Raw genomic sequence first — 15,542 nt, 5'->3', positions numbered from 1 at the left:
TTATTAGCCATATTCTACTTTCTAAAATAGCAATAAACTTGGTAGAACTAATCGAGCGTGTGTGCATAATACGAGTCCCTCTTTGTTCTCTCGATTTTATCTACCCAATGTAGGTTGTTGCGCGAGCTCAGCACAATGGCTTTTACTCACACAAAGGACCATCCCATACTCCTGTAAAGGCCTGCTCATTGGCTATCTAGCTAGCTAGGTTACAAAACGATAGGTGGTCATTGGACCAAGATACAGTCAATCAAGTGAACACTGCCCGTCTCATTAGTGCGTAATCATGTCAATCCTTGGTGGGCTAATATTTACATTTATACCTTTTGTTTAGCCAATGCGTCATGCAGAATCATGAAACAAGTTCGGTCGTCTTCTAGAGTATCTGAGGATTGCAGAAAAAATGAACTTGACTGGGTGAAACAAGGTGTAGCGTTTATATTACTTGAAATTTTATGTTGCAAGTTCAACTAGTCGGAATTCAGGTGAAACGCTGTATGCAGCATGGACCGTTTTAGGATATAAAAATAGATTTTATCAAACAAAACAACGCTATGTTTTATCTCTGGGACCCTCAGGATGACAAATCAGAGCAAGATTGCTGAATGTAAGTACATTATTTACCTTCAGAGATGAATGTATCAAACCAGTTGCCTTGATAAAAGTGTTTTGTTGTTGTGCACTATCTTCAAACAATAGCATGGTATTTTGTAGCTGTAATACCTACTGTAACAATAATTAAAACTTTCTGCCCATATAAGCCATGTATATGTCTGTGAAAATGTGCTTTTGTTTACAACGTCATTGTAGTCACGGCAGGTAGCTTAGTGGTTAAGAGCGTTGTGCCAGTAACCGAAAGGTCGCTGGTTCTAATCCCCGAGCCGACTAGGTGAAAAATCTGTCTGTGCCCTTGAGCAAGGCACTTAACCCTAATTGCTCCTGTAAGTCGCTCTGGATAAGAGCGTCTGCTAAATGACCAATTATTTATTATTATTATTATTACATTGTCCGTATTGAGCAACAACTTTCCAGATTTTGGGACACCCATCCAGTAGAGGTTAAAGGTTTGAGACTTGCTGTCACTCTGTCCCCTATACACATCAAATTCTTATCTACACCGGCCAAACCTGGACAACACTGGGCCAATTGTGCGCCGCCCTATTGGACTCCCAATCACGGCTGGTTTTGATACAGCCTGGAATTGAACCAGGGTGTCTTTAGTGACGCCTCAAGCACTGAGATGCAGTGCCTTAGACCGCTGTGCCACTCGGGAGCCCAAATGCCAATCTGGCCTATATGCCAATCCCTCAGCCATAGTTATAACAGGCAATATCTGCTCTTCAGAATTACTAGAAGCAGCAGAGAAGGAGATACAATTTTGCCTTTGCCATTTTTATTATCCATGGAACCCCTGGCCCAGGCAACTCGTCAATCGAAGGAAATAACACAAATTTCCCTCAAATCTACTGATCACTTCATCTCATTATTCACAGACAATATTTTACTATATCTAGACAATGTATCTCAATTGCTCCCAAACGCATTGAAGATCATAGCTAAGTTCAGCTTTATCTCAAGTTATAAAATTTATCTAACCAAATCAGCCCTACTGCCTCTCAAGACCCCAATGGAGGACTCCATCTCTACTTAAGTAATCCCAATGGTTTCCCATTTTAAATATTTGGGAGTAGAAATGCACTACATGACCAAAAGTATGTGGACACCTGCTCGTCGAACATCTCATTCAAAAACCATCGCCATTAATATGGAGTTGGTCCCCCCTTTGCTGCTATAACAGCCTCCACTCTTCTGGGAAAGCTTTCCACTAGATGTTGGAACATTGCTGCGGGGACTTGCTTCCATTCAGCCACAAGAGCATTAGTGAGGTTGGGCACTGATGTTGGGGGCGATTAGGCCTGGCTCGCAGTTGGTGTTCCAATTCATCCCAAAGGTGTTCAATGGGGTTGAGTTCAGGGCTCTGTGTAGGCCAATCAAGTTCTTCCACACTGATCTCGACAAACCATTTCTGTATGGACCTTGTTTGTGCACAGGGGCATTGTCATGCTGAAACAGGAAAGGGCCTTCCCCAAACTGTTGCCACAAAGTTGGAAGCAGAATGTCATTGTATGCTGTAGTGTTAAGATTTCTCTTCACTGAACTAAGGGGCCTAGCCCGAACCATGAAAAGCAGCCCCAGACCATTATACTTCCTCCACCAAACTTTACAGTTGGCACTATGCATTGGGGCAGGTAGCGTTCTCCTGGCATCCGCCAAACCCAGATTCGTCTTGTCAGACTGCTAGATGGTGAAGTGTGATTCATCACTCCAGAGAACGTGTTTCCACTGCTCCAGAGTCCAATGGTGGTGAACTTTTATACCACTCCAGCCGACGTTTGGCATTGCGCATGATGATCTTAGGCTTGTGTGCGGCTGCTTGGCCATGGAAACCCATTTCATGAAGCTCCCGACGAGCAGTTATTGTGCTGACGTTGCTTCCTGGGGCAGTTTGGAACTCGGTAGTGAGTGTTGCAGCCGAGGACAAACAATTTTTACGCGCTACGTGCTTCAGCACTCAGCGGTCCCATTCTATGAGCTTGTGTTGCCTACCACTTTTCGGCTGAGCCATTGTTGCACGTAGACATTTCCACTTCACAATAACAGCACTTACAGTTGACCGGGGCAGCTCTAGCAGGGCAGAAATTTGACGAACTGACTTGTTGGAAAGGTGGCGTCCTATGATGGTGCCACGTTGAAAGTCACTGAGCTCTACAGTAAGGCCATTCTACTGCCAATGTTTGTCTATGGAGATTGCATGGCTGTGTGCTCGATTTTACGGCTGAAATAGCAGAGTCTACTAATTTTAAGGGGTGTCAATATATTTTGTATATATATATAGTTTATTTCCTTCCTTAGATAAAACCATTGGCAGTAGATGGAGTAATATCCCAGTTGCTTTAAAAGGCAGAATATTTATTGTTAAAATATATTGCCACGGCTGAATTTCTGTAGTTCAATGCTTCCCATGGCTCCCCCTTATGGCTACTGGAATAAAATTCATAGTACGGTTTCAAAATGTATATGGAAAGGTAAACGATCCCAGATAAGGATGATGTAAGGAGGACTATCCGTACCAAACTTTAAATTGTATTTCCAGGCACTAGCATTCCGGCCAATCCTAAATTGGTTTAGACATGATTCTTCTGCCCCCTGGCTGAGTATAGAGAGAAATATTGGGAGTCCTATTGCCCTTGAAGGGGTGGTCTTCACTGATATATCACATAAACAATGTAAACTATGCTTTGGTCCTATTATTGCTCACACAATTTCTATTTGGCACATAACTGGAAAACAATGTAACTGGGAAACAAAATTGCATGCCCATACTCCAATATTTCACAATAATGTCTTGCGATCTGGAGGGCGGCCTTTTGCATCCGCCCCATGGTCCAAATGTGGAATCCGTACCCTTGCCGATATCATGGACAATAATGGTTTGAGAACATTCCAATATTTGAAAGATACATACCCATTTCCAGGCAAATCCTTTTTTCTATATTTACAATTTAGGTCAGATATGCTGTTCTATGGAGTCCCTTGGGAAACCCAACTGCCAAACCATCCAATGATGGTATTTATAAATACATTATCTGGGCTCCCGAAAGGACTGATCTCTACAATATATAAACAACTTTTGGAAAGCTCATATTCTGAACTAGCCATTAAAAACTAGGTCCACAGATCTAATTGAATCTAAACAACCCTTTAACTGGAACAGAATATGGAAAAACATGACCTTGGCATCCCGGAATCCGAGCCATCAATTTATACATTTTAAGTTTGTTCACCGACTGAATTAACACCAAGGAAATGTTTTACGATGAAATTGGCCCCATATCCCAACTGTTCACTGTGTCCCCTAAATCAGATAGGCACATTCCTCCATATGATGTGGGAGTGCCCTGCAGTTAAATGCTTCTGGGGCAAAGTTACAACATTAATTTAGAAGTGCATGAATGTAAATATTCAATGCTTTCCTGTAGGCTACATCTCTTTTCAACACACTAACCCAATAGGCTACATGTAAATCTACATTTCAAATGTGAGATTATAACTCTTGTCACAGTCTGCGACAATTACATGGACTAGGCACTTTACACAGAGAGCAATTTCACCAGTCAGTCAAATACATGTGATAGCCTAGTTGCTTTGATGATCAGAACGTGCTGTTGGTATGTTAAGGGCACTTCCATGAACACGTGTTGGAACACGTCCAACTAAATCTACGATTTTAATTGGCTGCAGAAGTTGTGCCAGGATGTAATCGCTGCCACCTGGTGAGGTTAGGGCTAATGTGTGTTATCTGATGGGACCATCTATAATTTCACTTTCTGTTGAAAAAACAATGATTGGCTGATATGGATTTTGTATGTGAGAACCTGTTTAACTTTAAATGCTTGGGGGGGAGAACTCCTGCCAATGTGTAGCAGCACCCACCTGGGTGATACCACAGCAGCAGCCTTTTCTTCTTTAGGTTTAATCACAGCCAAGTTAAGTTTCTAAGACCCTCCAAAACTGACAATGTTTGTTCTCTGTGTGTCCTGTTCTAGTGCTGGACCAACTCCTGGAGGAGCTGCAGTGCTTCCTCCTTATCCTGGATCGGGAAAACCTGAGTGGGAATGCCACTGTGCAGAAAGGCCTGCTGTCTGACCTGCTGCAGTCCTATAGATGCTCCAAAGGTATGTGTAACCAGTGGAAATATGACATGGCCCAGCAAACATGCCCACATTGGCATGAGGTGGGCCCAAAGCGGGCAAATATATTTGTCCCCATGTAGGTTTCCCACATTGGGCCGGTGCGCCTTTGCTCAGCAGCTCCACATTGACCCCAAGGTAGGTGGCCCCAAGGAAAAGCCGTCACTTTGCCTGAAATAAGCCTACCGTTAAGATCGGCTGCCCTTATTGGACCCATTTGGACCCCAATATGAGCTCATGGTACTGGCCATATACAGTACCAGTCAAAAGTTTGGACACACCTACTCATTCCACGGTTTTTCTTTATTTGTACTATTTTCTACATTGTAGAATAATAGTGAAGACATCAAAACTATGAAATAACACATATAGAATCATGTAATAACCAAAAAAGTGTTAAACAAATCAAAATATATTTTATATTTGAGATTCTTCAAAGTAGCCACCCTTTGCCTTGACGACAGCTTTGCACACTCTTGGCATTCTCTCAACCATCTTCATGAGGTAGTCACCTGGAATGCATTTCAATTAACAGGTGTGCCTTCTTAAAAGTTAATTTGTGGAATGCATTTGAGCCAATCAGTTGTGTTGTGACAAGGTAGGGGTGGTATACAGAAGATAGCCCTATTTGGTAAAAGGCCAAGACCATATTATGGCAAGAACAGCTCATATAAGCAAAGAGAAACGACAGTCCATCATTACTTTAAGACATGAAGGTCAGTCAATCCGGAAAATTTCAAGAACTTTGAAAGTTTCTTCAAGTGCAGTTGCAAAAACCATCAAGAGCTATGATGAAACTGGCTCTCATGAGGACTGCCACAGGAAAGGAAGACCCAGAGTTACCTCTGCTGCAGAGGATAAGTTCATTAGAGTTACCAGCCTCAGAAATTGCAGCCCAAATAAATGCTTCACAGAGTTCAAGTAACTGACACATCTCAACATCAACTGTTCAGAGGAGACTGCGTGAATCAGGCCGTCATGGTCGAATTGCTGCAAAGAAACCACTACTAAAGGACACCAATAATAAGAAGAGACTTGCTTGGGCCAAGAAACATGAGCAATGGACATTAGACCGGTGGAAATCTGTCCTTTGGTCTGACGAGTCCAATTTTGAGATTTTTGGTTCTGTGTCTTTGTGAGACGTGGAGTTGGTGAACGGATGATCTCTGCATGTGTGGTTCCCACCGTAAAGCATGGAGGAGGAGGTGTGAGGGTGTGGGGGTGCTTTGCTGGTGACACTGTCTGTGATTTATTTAGAATTTAAGGCACACTTAACCAGCATGGCTACCACAGCATTCTGCAGCGATACGCCATCCCATCTGGTTTGCGCTTAGTGGGACTATCATTTGTTTTTCAACAGGACAATGACCTAACACACCTCCAGACTGTGTAAGGGCTATTTGACCAAGATGGAGAGTGATGGAGTGCTGCATCAGATGACCTGGCCTCCACAATCACCTGACCTCAACCCAATTTAGATGGTTTGGGATGAGTTGGACCGTAGAGTGAAGGAAAAGCAGAATGTGCAAAGCTGTCATCAAGGCAAAGGGTGGCTACTTTGAAGAATATAAAATATATTTTAATTTTTTAACACTTATTTTAGTTACTACATGATTCCATATGTGTTATTTCATAGTTTTGATGTCTTCACTATTATTCTACAATGTAGAAAATAGTAAAAATAAAGAAAAACCCTAGAATGAGTAGGTGTGACCAAACATTTGACTGGCACTGTATGTATTGCCCACCAGGCACGTGCACAGATAAGGGTATACCTGTGCTGAGCACATGCCCCTTTGCTCTCCCACTCACCAAGTGCTGTTTTGGGTGGTGGTATAATTTTTGTTGTTGTATACAGTTTTTGTTGTTGTTCTAAACCCACTGCCCACAAGTTGTTGTGACGTCGTCAAGTTTGCCACCCCCTACCCCATCTGTCGGTTAGCCCTGTATGGAGCACACGTGCGCCCGGTTTGCCTTTTTCCCCAGTCCGCCCTGTACAGAGATTGCGTGCGCCCGGTATCCAAACATGCATGGCTTGAGATGTGGTCACCGGTCGTGTGTGTAGCGAGCTACCTAGTTTAAATATCTACCGTAGGCTTCTGCCACAGCAGCATAACATTTGATTAACACTTGATAACACTTAATTTACATCATCATCAATATTCGGTCTGGTTGGCAGCAGCATTTCATTTATTTCCTTGTAGAATCATAGCTGTGGGAAGCCTGATTGTCACGGAATCAGCCGAGGCTGCTCCTCCTCCTTGCTCGGGCAGGCTTCGGCGTTCGTCGTCCCCGGAGTACTAGCTGCCACCGATCTATGTTTCGGTGTTTGACTTGTTTTGTCCTGATTGTGTACACCTGTTCCCCATTATGTTGTATTGTATTCCCTATTTAACCCTCTGTCGTTCATTGTGTGTTGTGTGTTATTGTATTCGTCATCGGCAGTGTTCGTGTGCGGGTTGTTGTATTTCCTCCTTGTTTGGAGATTGTTTTCTACTCTGGTTACTTTCGAGTAAAGTACGTTTCCAGTAGCTCTGTGTCCTGCGTTTGACTTCGCCTACCGCATTCACCGTCGCACTCTGACAGAATAACACACCATCATGGAGTCAGCAGGATCGGCGGTGCCAAGGGGATCACTGGAGGAGCGCGTAATCCACCAAGAGGCCATGATCCAGCAACTAGGCACCACCATGCAAGGGGTGATGGACACCTTGAGGCGATGGGAGAGTGGAGGTTTGCCCACACCTCCTCCTACGATACCACCACCATCAGCCATACCCATCGTTCCATCTCCGGAGTCCAGTGGGATTCGGCTCTCGCTCCCGAGGGCTTATGATGGCACCGCGGCCGGGTGTCAGGGTTTCCTACTCCAGGTTGAACTCTACCTAGCAACCATTCACCCGGCGCCCTCGGGATACGAGAGCGTGTCCGCCCTCATCTCCTGTCTGTCCGGCAAGGTGCTGGAGTGGGCCAACGCCGAATGGGGTGGGATAGACGCCGCTACGGTCAGCTATGCGGAGTTCACCCGCCGCTTCCGGGCAGTATTCGATCATCCCCCAGAGGGTAAAGTGGCGGGTGAGCGTCTATTCCACCTTAGACAGGGGAGGAGGAGCGCGCAGGAGTTCGCGCTGGACATCCGGACGCTAGCTGCCAACACGGGATGGAATGAGAGGGCCCTCATCGACTACTACAGATGCAGCCAGAGGGAGGACGTGCGTCGGGAATTGGCCTGCAGGGACACCAACCTCAGCTTTGATCAACTGGTGGACATGTCGATTCACTGCTGGGGAGGGTCTCCTAGGAATCGAGGCAGTGGGCGACGCACTGATGAGTCATTCCAGGTGAGTAGGCACCCAACTCACCCAGAGCTCTCTGCTGATCATATATGTATTAAAGTGGTGTTTCCCAAGGTTTCTCCTCACTCCCAGCATAAGGCGCTAGTAGATTCAGGCGCAGCTGGGAATTTTATCGATCGCCAGTTCACCTATAAGTTAGGGATTCCTATCGTACCTGTTGATGTGTCCTTCCCCATTCATGCCCTAGATAGCCGCCCGTTGGGGTCAGGATTGATTAGGGAGGTCACGGCGCCTCTCCGGATGAAAACGCAGGAGGGTCATGAGGAGATAGTACGTTTGTATTTGATTGATTCTCCTGCGTTTCCCGTGGTGTTGGGGCTTCCCTGGTTAACAGCTCATGACCCCGACATTTCATGGCAGCAGAGAGCTCTCCAGGGATGGTCTGATCAGTGTACTGGGCGGTGTGTAGGTGTTTCCGTAGGGGCAACGACGGTGGAAAGCCCGAACCAAGTTCCCACCTTGCACATTCCACCTGAGTATGCCGATTTGGCTCTCGCCTTCAGTAAGAAGAAGGCGACTCAATTACCACCTCATCGACAGGGGGATTGTGCGATAGACCTCCAGGTAGGCGCTGCGCTTCCACGTAGTCACGTGTATCCTCTGTCTCAGGAGGAGACGGCCGCTATGGAGACCTACGTCACTGAATCTTTGAGACAGGGTTACATACGGCCGTCTACTTCCCCTGCGTCCTCGAGTTTCTTTTTTTGTGAAGAAGAAGGATGGCGGTTTACGCCCGTGTATTGATTACCGTGGTCTAAATCAGATCACCATCAAATACAGCTATCCTCTCCCTCTGATTGCTAGTATGACGGAGTCATTACACGGGGCGCGATTCTTCACAAAATTGGATCTCAGGAGCACGTACAACCTGGTGCGCATTAGGGAGGGGGATGAGTGGAAGACAGCATTCAGTACCACCTCGGGTCACTATGAGTACCTCGTCATGCAATACGGGTTAATGAATGCTCCTTCAGTCTTCCAATCATTTGTGGACGAGATTTTCCGGGACTTGCATGGACAGGGTGTTGTGGTATATATTGATGACATTCTAATATACTCCGCTACACGAGCCGAGCTTGTGTCCCTGGTGCGTCGAGTGCTTGGTAGACTGTTGGAGCATGACCTGTATGCGAAGGCGGAGAAATGTCTGTTCTTCCAGGAGTCCATCTCCTTCCTGGGACATCGGTTGTCTGCGTCAGGGGTAGAGATGGAGATTGACCGCGTTTCTGCCGTGCGTAATTGGCAGACTCCCACCACAGTAAAGGAGGTGCAGCGCTTCTTGGGTTTTGCCAATTACTACCGGAGGTTTATCTGGGGCTTTTGACAGGTAGCAGCTCCCATTACCTCTCTGCTAAAAGGGGGTCCGGTGCGCCTGCAGTGGTCAGCTGAGGCGGACAGGGCGTTTAAATGTCTGAAGGACCTGTTTACCTCGGCTCCGGTGCTGGCGCATCCGGATCCCTCTTTGGCATTTCAGGTGGAGGTGGACGCTTCCGAGGCTGGGATCGGCGCTGTGCTGTGTCAGCGCTCGGGTACGCCACCTAAACTCCGCCCCTGTGCTTTCTATTCTAAGAAGCTCAGTCCGGCGGAGCGCAATTATGACGTGGGGGATAGGGAGCTGCTGGCTGTGGTTCAAGCCCTGAAGGTGTGGAGACATTGGCTTGAGGGGGCTAAACACCCTTTTCTCATTCTGACTGACCATCGTAACCTGGAGCACATCCGGGCAGCGAGGAGGCTGAACCCTCGTCAGGCTAGGTGAGCCATGTTTCTTTCCCGCTTTGTATTTAAGCTCACCTATAGACCAGGGTCCCATAACGCTAAGGCAGACGCCCTGTCCCGACTATATGACACAGAGGAGAGGTCCATTGAGCCCACTCCCATACTCCCGGAGTCTTGTTTAGTGGCACCGGTGGTGTGGGAGGTGGATGCTGAAATCGAGCGGGCGTTACGTTCCGACCCTACTCCTCCACAGTGTCCAGAGGGTCGGAGGTACGTGCCGCTCGAGGTTCACGACCGTTTGATATACTGGGCTCACACGTCACCCTCCTCTGGTCATCCGGGTATTGGTCGGACAGTGCACTGCCTTAGTGAGAAGTACTGGTGGCCAACCTTAGCTAAGGACGTGAGGGTTTATGTTTCCTCCTGCTCGGTGTGCGCCCAGTGTAAGGCACCTAGACACCTGCCCAGGGGGAAGTTACAACCCCTACCCGTTCCACAACGGCCGTGGTCTCTTCTATCGGTGGATTTTGTCACGGACCTTCCTCCCTCCCAGGGGAACACTACGATCTTGGTCGTTGTGGATCGGTTTTCTAAAGCCTGCCGTCTCATTCCCCTGCCAGGTCTCCCTACTGCCCTACAAACTGCTGAGGCCCTGTTTACACACGTCTTCCGGCACTATGGGGTGCCTGAGGATATAGTGTCTGATCGGGGTCCCCAGTTCACCTCTAGAGTCTGGAGGGCATTTATGGAACATCTGGGGGTCTCGATTAGCCTTACCACAGGTTTTCACCCCGAGAGTAATCGGCAGGTGGAGAGAGTTAACGAGGATGTGGGTAGGTTTCTGAGGTCATATTGCCAGGACCGGCAAGAGGAGTGGTCGGGATATATTCCCTGGGCAGAGATAGCCCAAAACTCCCTCCGCCATTCGTCCACTCACCTTACGCCTTTCCAGTGTGTGTTATGTTATCAGCCGGTTCTGGCACCTTGGCATCAGAGCCAGACCGAAGCCCCTGCGGTGGACGAGTGGTTTCGGCGCTCGGAAGAAACTTGGAACGCTGCGCATGTCCATCTGCAGCGGGCCATCAGGCGGCAAAAGGCGAGCGCCGATCGCCACCGCAGTGAGGCTCCGGTGTATGCACCGGGAGACCGGGTCTGGCTCTCGACCCGAAACCTGCCCCTTTGCCTGCCCTGCCGGAAGCTGGGTCGGCGGTTTGTGGGGCCCTTTAAATTCCTGAGGAGATTGAACGAGGTATGTTATAGGTTACAACTGCCCATTAATTACCGCATTAACCCCTCGTTCCATGTGTCTCTCCTCAGGCCGGTGGTGGCTGGTCCACTCCAGGAGAGTGAGGTACGAGAGGCTCCTCCGCCCCCGTTGGACATCGAGGGGGCTCCGGCGTACTCAGTCCATTCCATCTTGGATTCGAGGCGTTGGACGGGGGGCCTGCAGTATCTCGTGGAGTGGGAGGGGTACGGTCCGGAGGAACGGTACTGGGTCCCCAGGAGGGACATTCTAGATCCCTCCATGTTGAGGGACTTCCACCGGAGTCATCCGACTCGCCCTGCTCCGCGTCCTCCTAGCCGTCCCCGAGGCCGGGGGGGGGGGTACTGTCACGGAATCAGCCGAGGCTGCTCCTCCTCCTTGCTCGGGCAGGCTTCGGCGTTCGTCGTCCCCGGAGTACTAGCTGCCACCAATCTATGTTTCGGTGTTTGACTTGTTTTGTCCTGATTGTATACACCTGTTCCCCATTATGTTGTATTGTATTCCCTATTTAACCCTCTGTCGTTCATTGTGTGTTGTGTGTTATATCCTCACATGGCATCTCCTATCATTGCTACGCAGACGACACACAACTAATGTTCTCCTTTCCAGGTGGCGAATCGCATCTCTGCATGTCTGGCAGACATATCAGTGTGGATGACGGATCACCACCTCAAGCTGAACCTCGGCAAGACAGAGCTGCTCTTCCTCCCGGGGAAGGACTGCCCGTTCCATGATCTCGCCATCACGGTTGACAACTCCGTTGTGTCCTCCTCCCAGAGTGCGAAGAGCCTTGGCGTGACCCTGGACAACACCCTGTCGTTCTCCGCTAACATCAAGGCGGTGACACGATCCTGTAGCTCTACAACATTCTGAGAGTAAGACCCTGCCTTACACAGGAAGCGGCACAGGTCCTAATCCAGGCACTTGTCATCTCCCGTCTGGATTACTGCAACTCGCTGTTGGCTGGGCTCCCTGCCTGTGCCATTAAACCCCTACAACTCATCCAGAATGCCGCAGCCCGTCTGGTGTTCAACCTTCCCAAGTTCTCTCACGTCACCCCGCTCCTCCGCACACTCCACTGGCTTCCAGTTGAAGCTCGCATCTGCTACAAGACCATGGTGCTTGCCTACGGAGCTGTGAGGGGAACGGCACCTCAGTACCTTCAGGCTCTGATCAGTCCCTACACCCAAACGAGGGCATTGCGTTCATCCACCTCTGGCCTGCTGGCCCCCCTACCTCTGCGGAAGCACAGTTCCCGCTCAGCCCAGTCAAAACTGTTCGCTGCTCTCGCACCCCATTGGTGGAACAAGCTCCCTCACGACGCCAGGACAGCGGAGTCACTAACCACCTTCCGGAGACACTTGAAACCCCACCTCTTTAAGGAATACCTGAGATAGGATAAAGTAATCCTTCTACCCCCCCTTACCCCACCCCAAAAAAATTATAATACATATTGTAAAGTGGTTATCCCACTGGCTATAAGGTGAATGCACCAATTTGTAAGTCGCTCTGGATAAGAGTGTCTGCTAAATGACGTAAATGTATATGTGTAGGCTCACCTGTGTTGGGGTGGTGTGGGCTAGCCTGTGTTGGGCTGGTGTGGGCTAGTCCGTGCCCACTGAATACCCACATGGGGCCAATGGGGTCATGTTTGTTAGGGGGTCTCCTGCTAACCTCGAAACCCAGAACCACATTTTCACTTGACTTACTGGATTTGGTTCTAGGGAAGCGTTGAGATTTTTGGCCTAGTGCGAGTGGTGAAGACCACACCCTCTCCCCCTGAAATCCTCTAGGTAGTCTATTGGCCAAATGAACCCCTCCCCTGAAATCTTCTCGGTAGTCTATTGCCCTCCCCCCCTTCCAAATTTCGATAGATGCCCACCCCCGTGAAATCTTGATTTGTCTAAATAATCAGTGACACATAAACCAGCGCACCGGAATAATTGTTCTTTGTATCCCTATGTTCCCGAAAGACTAAACTTTAGTTACGGATGGGGGAGAGTCTCCCGCTTGCCAATCCCAAGTCTTAACCATTAGAACAATAGGACATCATCTAGGTCCTTGGACGAAATTTGGGGGCCACCCTTCATGAGAGCATGATTCCAAATCACCTCTGCTACAAAGTGACAAAAAGTACTATTACAAAGAAGGAAGTTAGAGGTAGTTAGAGGTAGTTTCACGAGCCAATGCTATCTAGCGTTAGCGCAGTGACTTGAAGTCTATGGGTATCTGCTAGCATGCAACTATCTCAAACGTTCTTCATACTGGACACAGAGACATAAAAATGGTATCCACATGTTCATCTGACTCTGGGGAAGTAGATAAAATCCCGATGTGTCCGTTTAATCTGTGTCCAAGAAACCAGCCACTCAAGAATCAATGGGTAATTATCAAGAATTGAAATGACCATCAAACAGCTCCCCAAATATACATTTACATTTACATCGTTTAGCAGATGATAGCCAGTGGGACAACCACCTTTTTTTTATATTTTCTTAATGGTGGGGGAAGAAGGATTACTTTATACTATTCCAGGTATTCCTTAAAGAGGTGGTCAGTGACTCCGCTGTCCTGGCGTCGTGGGGGAGCTTGTTCCACCATTGGGGTGCCAGAGCAGCGAATAGCTTTGACTGAGGTGAGCGGGAACTGTGCTTCCGTAGAGGTAGTGGGGCTAGCAGGCCAGAGGTGGATGAACGTAGTGCCCTTGTTTGGGTGTAGGGTCTGATCAGAGCCTGAAGGTAAGGAGGTGCCGTTCCCCTCACAGCTTCGTAGGCAAGCACCATGGTCTTGTAGTAGATGTGAGCCTCAACTGGAAGCCAGTGGAGTGTGCGGAGGAGCGGGGTGATATGAGAGAACTTGGGAAGGTTGAACACCAGACGGGCTGCAGCGTTCTGGATAAGTTGTAGGGGTTTAATGGCACAGGCAGGGAGCCCAGCCAACAACGAGTTGCAGTAATTCAGACGGGAGATGACAAGTGCCTGGATTAGAACCTGTGCCGCTTTCTGTGTAAGGTAGGGTCGAACTCTACGAATGTTGTAGAGCATGAACCTGCAGGATTGGGTCACCGCTTTGATGTTAGTGGAGAACGACAGGGTGTTGTCCAGGGTCATGCCAAGGTTCTTTGCACTCTGGGAGGAGGACACAATGGAGTTGTCAACCGTGAGAGCGAGATCATGGAGCGGGCAGTCCTTCCCCGGGAGGAAGAGCAGCTCCGTCTTGCCGAGGTTCATCGAGGTGATCCGACATCCACACTGATATGTCTGCCAGACATGCAGAGATGCGATTCGCCACCTGGTTATCAGAAGGGGGAAAGGAGAAAATTAATTGTGTGTCGTCTGCGTAGCAATGATAGGAGAGACCATGTGAGGATATGACAGAGCCAAGTGTATAGAGAAAATAGGAGAGGGCCTAGAACTGAGCCCTGGGGGACACCAGTGGTGAGAGCATGTGGTGCGGAGACAGATTCTCGCCACGCCGCCTGGTAGGAGCGACCTGTCAGGTAGGACGCAATCCAAGAGTGAGCAGCGCTGGAGATGCCCAACTCGGAGAGGGTGGAGTGGAGGATCTGATGGTTCACAGTATCAAAGGCAGCGGATAGGTCTAGAAGGATAAGAGCAGAGAAGAGAGAGTTAGCTTTATCAGTGCGGAGAGCCTCTGTGATACAGAGAAGAGCAGTCTCAATTGAATGACCAGTGTTGAAACCTGACTGGTTTGGATCAAGAAGGTAATTCTGAGAGAGATAGCAGGAGAGTTGGGTAGAGACGGCACGCTCAAGAGTTTTGGAGAGAAAAGCAAGAAGGGATACTGGTCTGTAGTTGTTGACATCGGAGGGATCGAGTGTAGGTTTTTTGAGGAGGGGTGCAACACTTGCTCTCTTGAAGACGGAAGGGACATGGCCAGCGGTCAAGAATGAGTTGATGAACGAGGTGAGGTAAGGGAGAAGATCTCCGGAAATGGTCTGGAGAAGAGAGGAGGGGATAGGGTCAAGCTGGCAGGTTGTTGGGCGGCCGGCCGTCATAAGTCGCCAGATTTCATCTGGAGAGAGAGGTGAGAAAGAAGTCAAAGCATAGGGCAGTGTGAGCAGGTCCAGCGGTGTCATTTGACTTAATAAATGAGGATTGGATGTCGTCAACCTGCTTTTCAAAATGGTTGACAAAGTCATCCACAGAGAAGGAGGAGGGAGGGGGAGGAGGAGGAGGATTCAGCAGGGAGGAGAAGGTGGCAAAGAGCTTCCTAGGGTTAGAGGCAGAGGCTTGACATTTAGAGTGGTAGAAAGTGGCTTTAGCAGCGGAAACAGAGGAAGAGAATGTAGAGAGGAGGGAGTGAAAAGATGACCGGTCCGCAGGGAGTCTAGTTTTCCTCCATTTCCGCTCGGCTACCCAGAGCCCTCTTCTGTGAGCTCGCAATGAGTTGTCAAGCCACGGAGCAGGAGGGGAGGACCGAGCCTGCTGGGAG

At 48.6% G+C, this 15,542-nt stretch overlaps 1 protein-coding gene across 1 annotated transcript in view; it reads left to right on the top strand.

The window, feature by feature from the left end:
- Positions 1-15,542, top strand: part of afap1l2 (actin filament associated protein 1-like 2) — a 207,698-nt gene that overhangs the window by 37,664 nt on the left and 154,492 nt on the right. Inside the window, exon 2 of the mRNA XM_084170096.1 lies at positions 4,608-4,736. Within this exon, the coding sequence (XP_084026222.1) occupies positions 4,608-4,736 (129 nt within the window). The remainder of the gene's footprint in view (positions 1-4,607; positions 4,737-15,542) is intronic.

Source organism: Coregonus lavaretus (genome assembly GCF_964263955.1).
Source record: "Coregonus lavaretus genome assembly, chromosome: 1".
NCBI lineage: Eukaryota > Metazoa > Chordata > Actinopteri > Salmoniformes > Salmonidae > Coregonus > Coregonus lavaretus.
The sequence above is the reverse complement of the archived record's forward strand: the minus strand, read 5'-3'. Positions and strand labels throughout refer to the sequence as shown.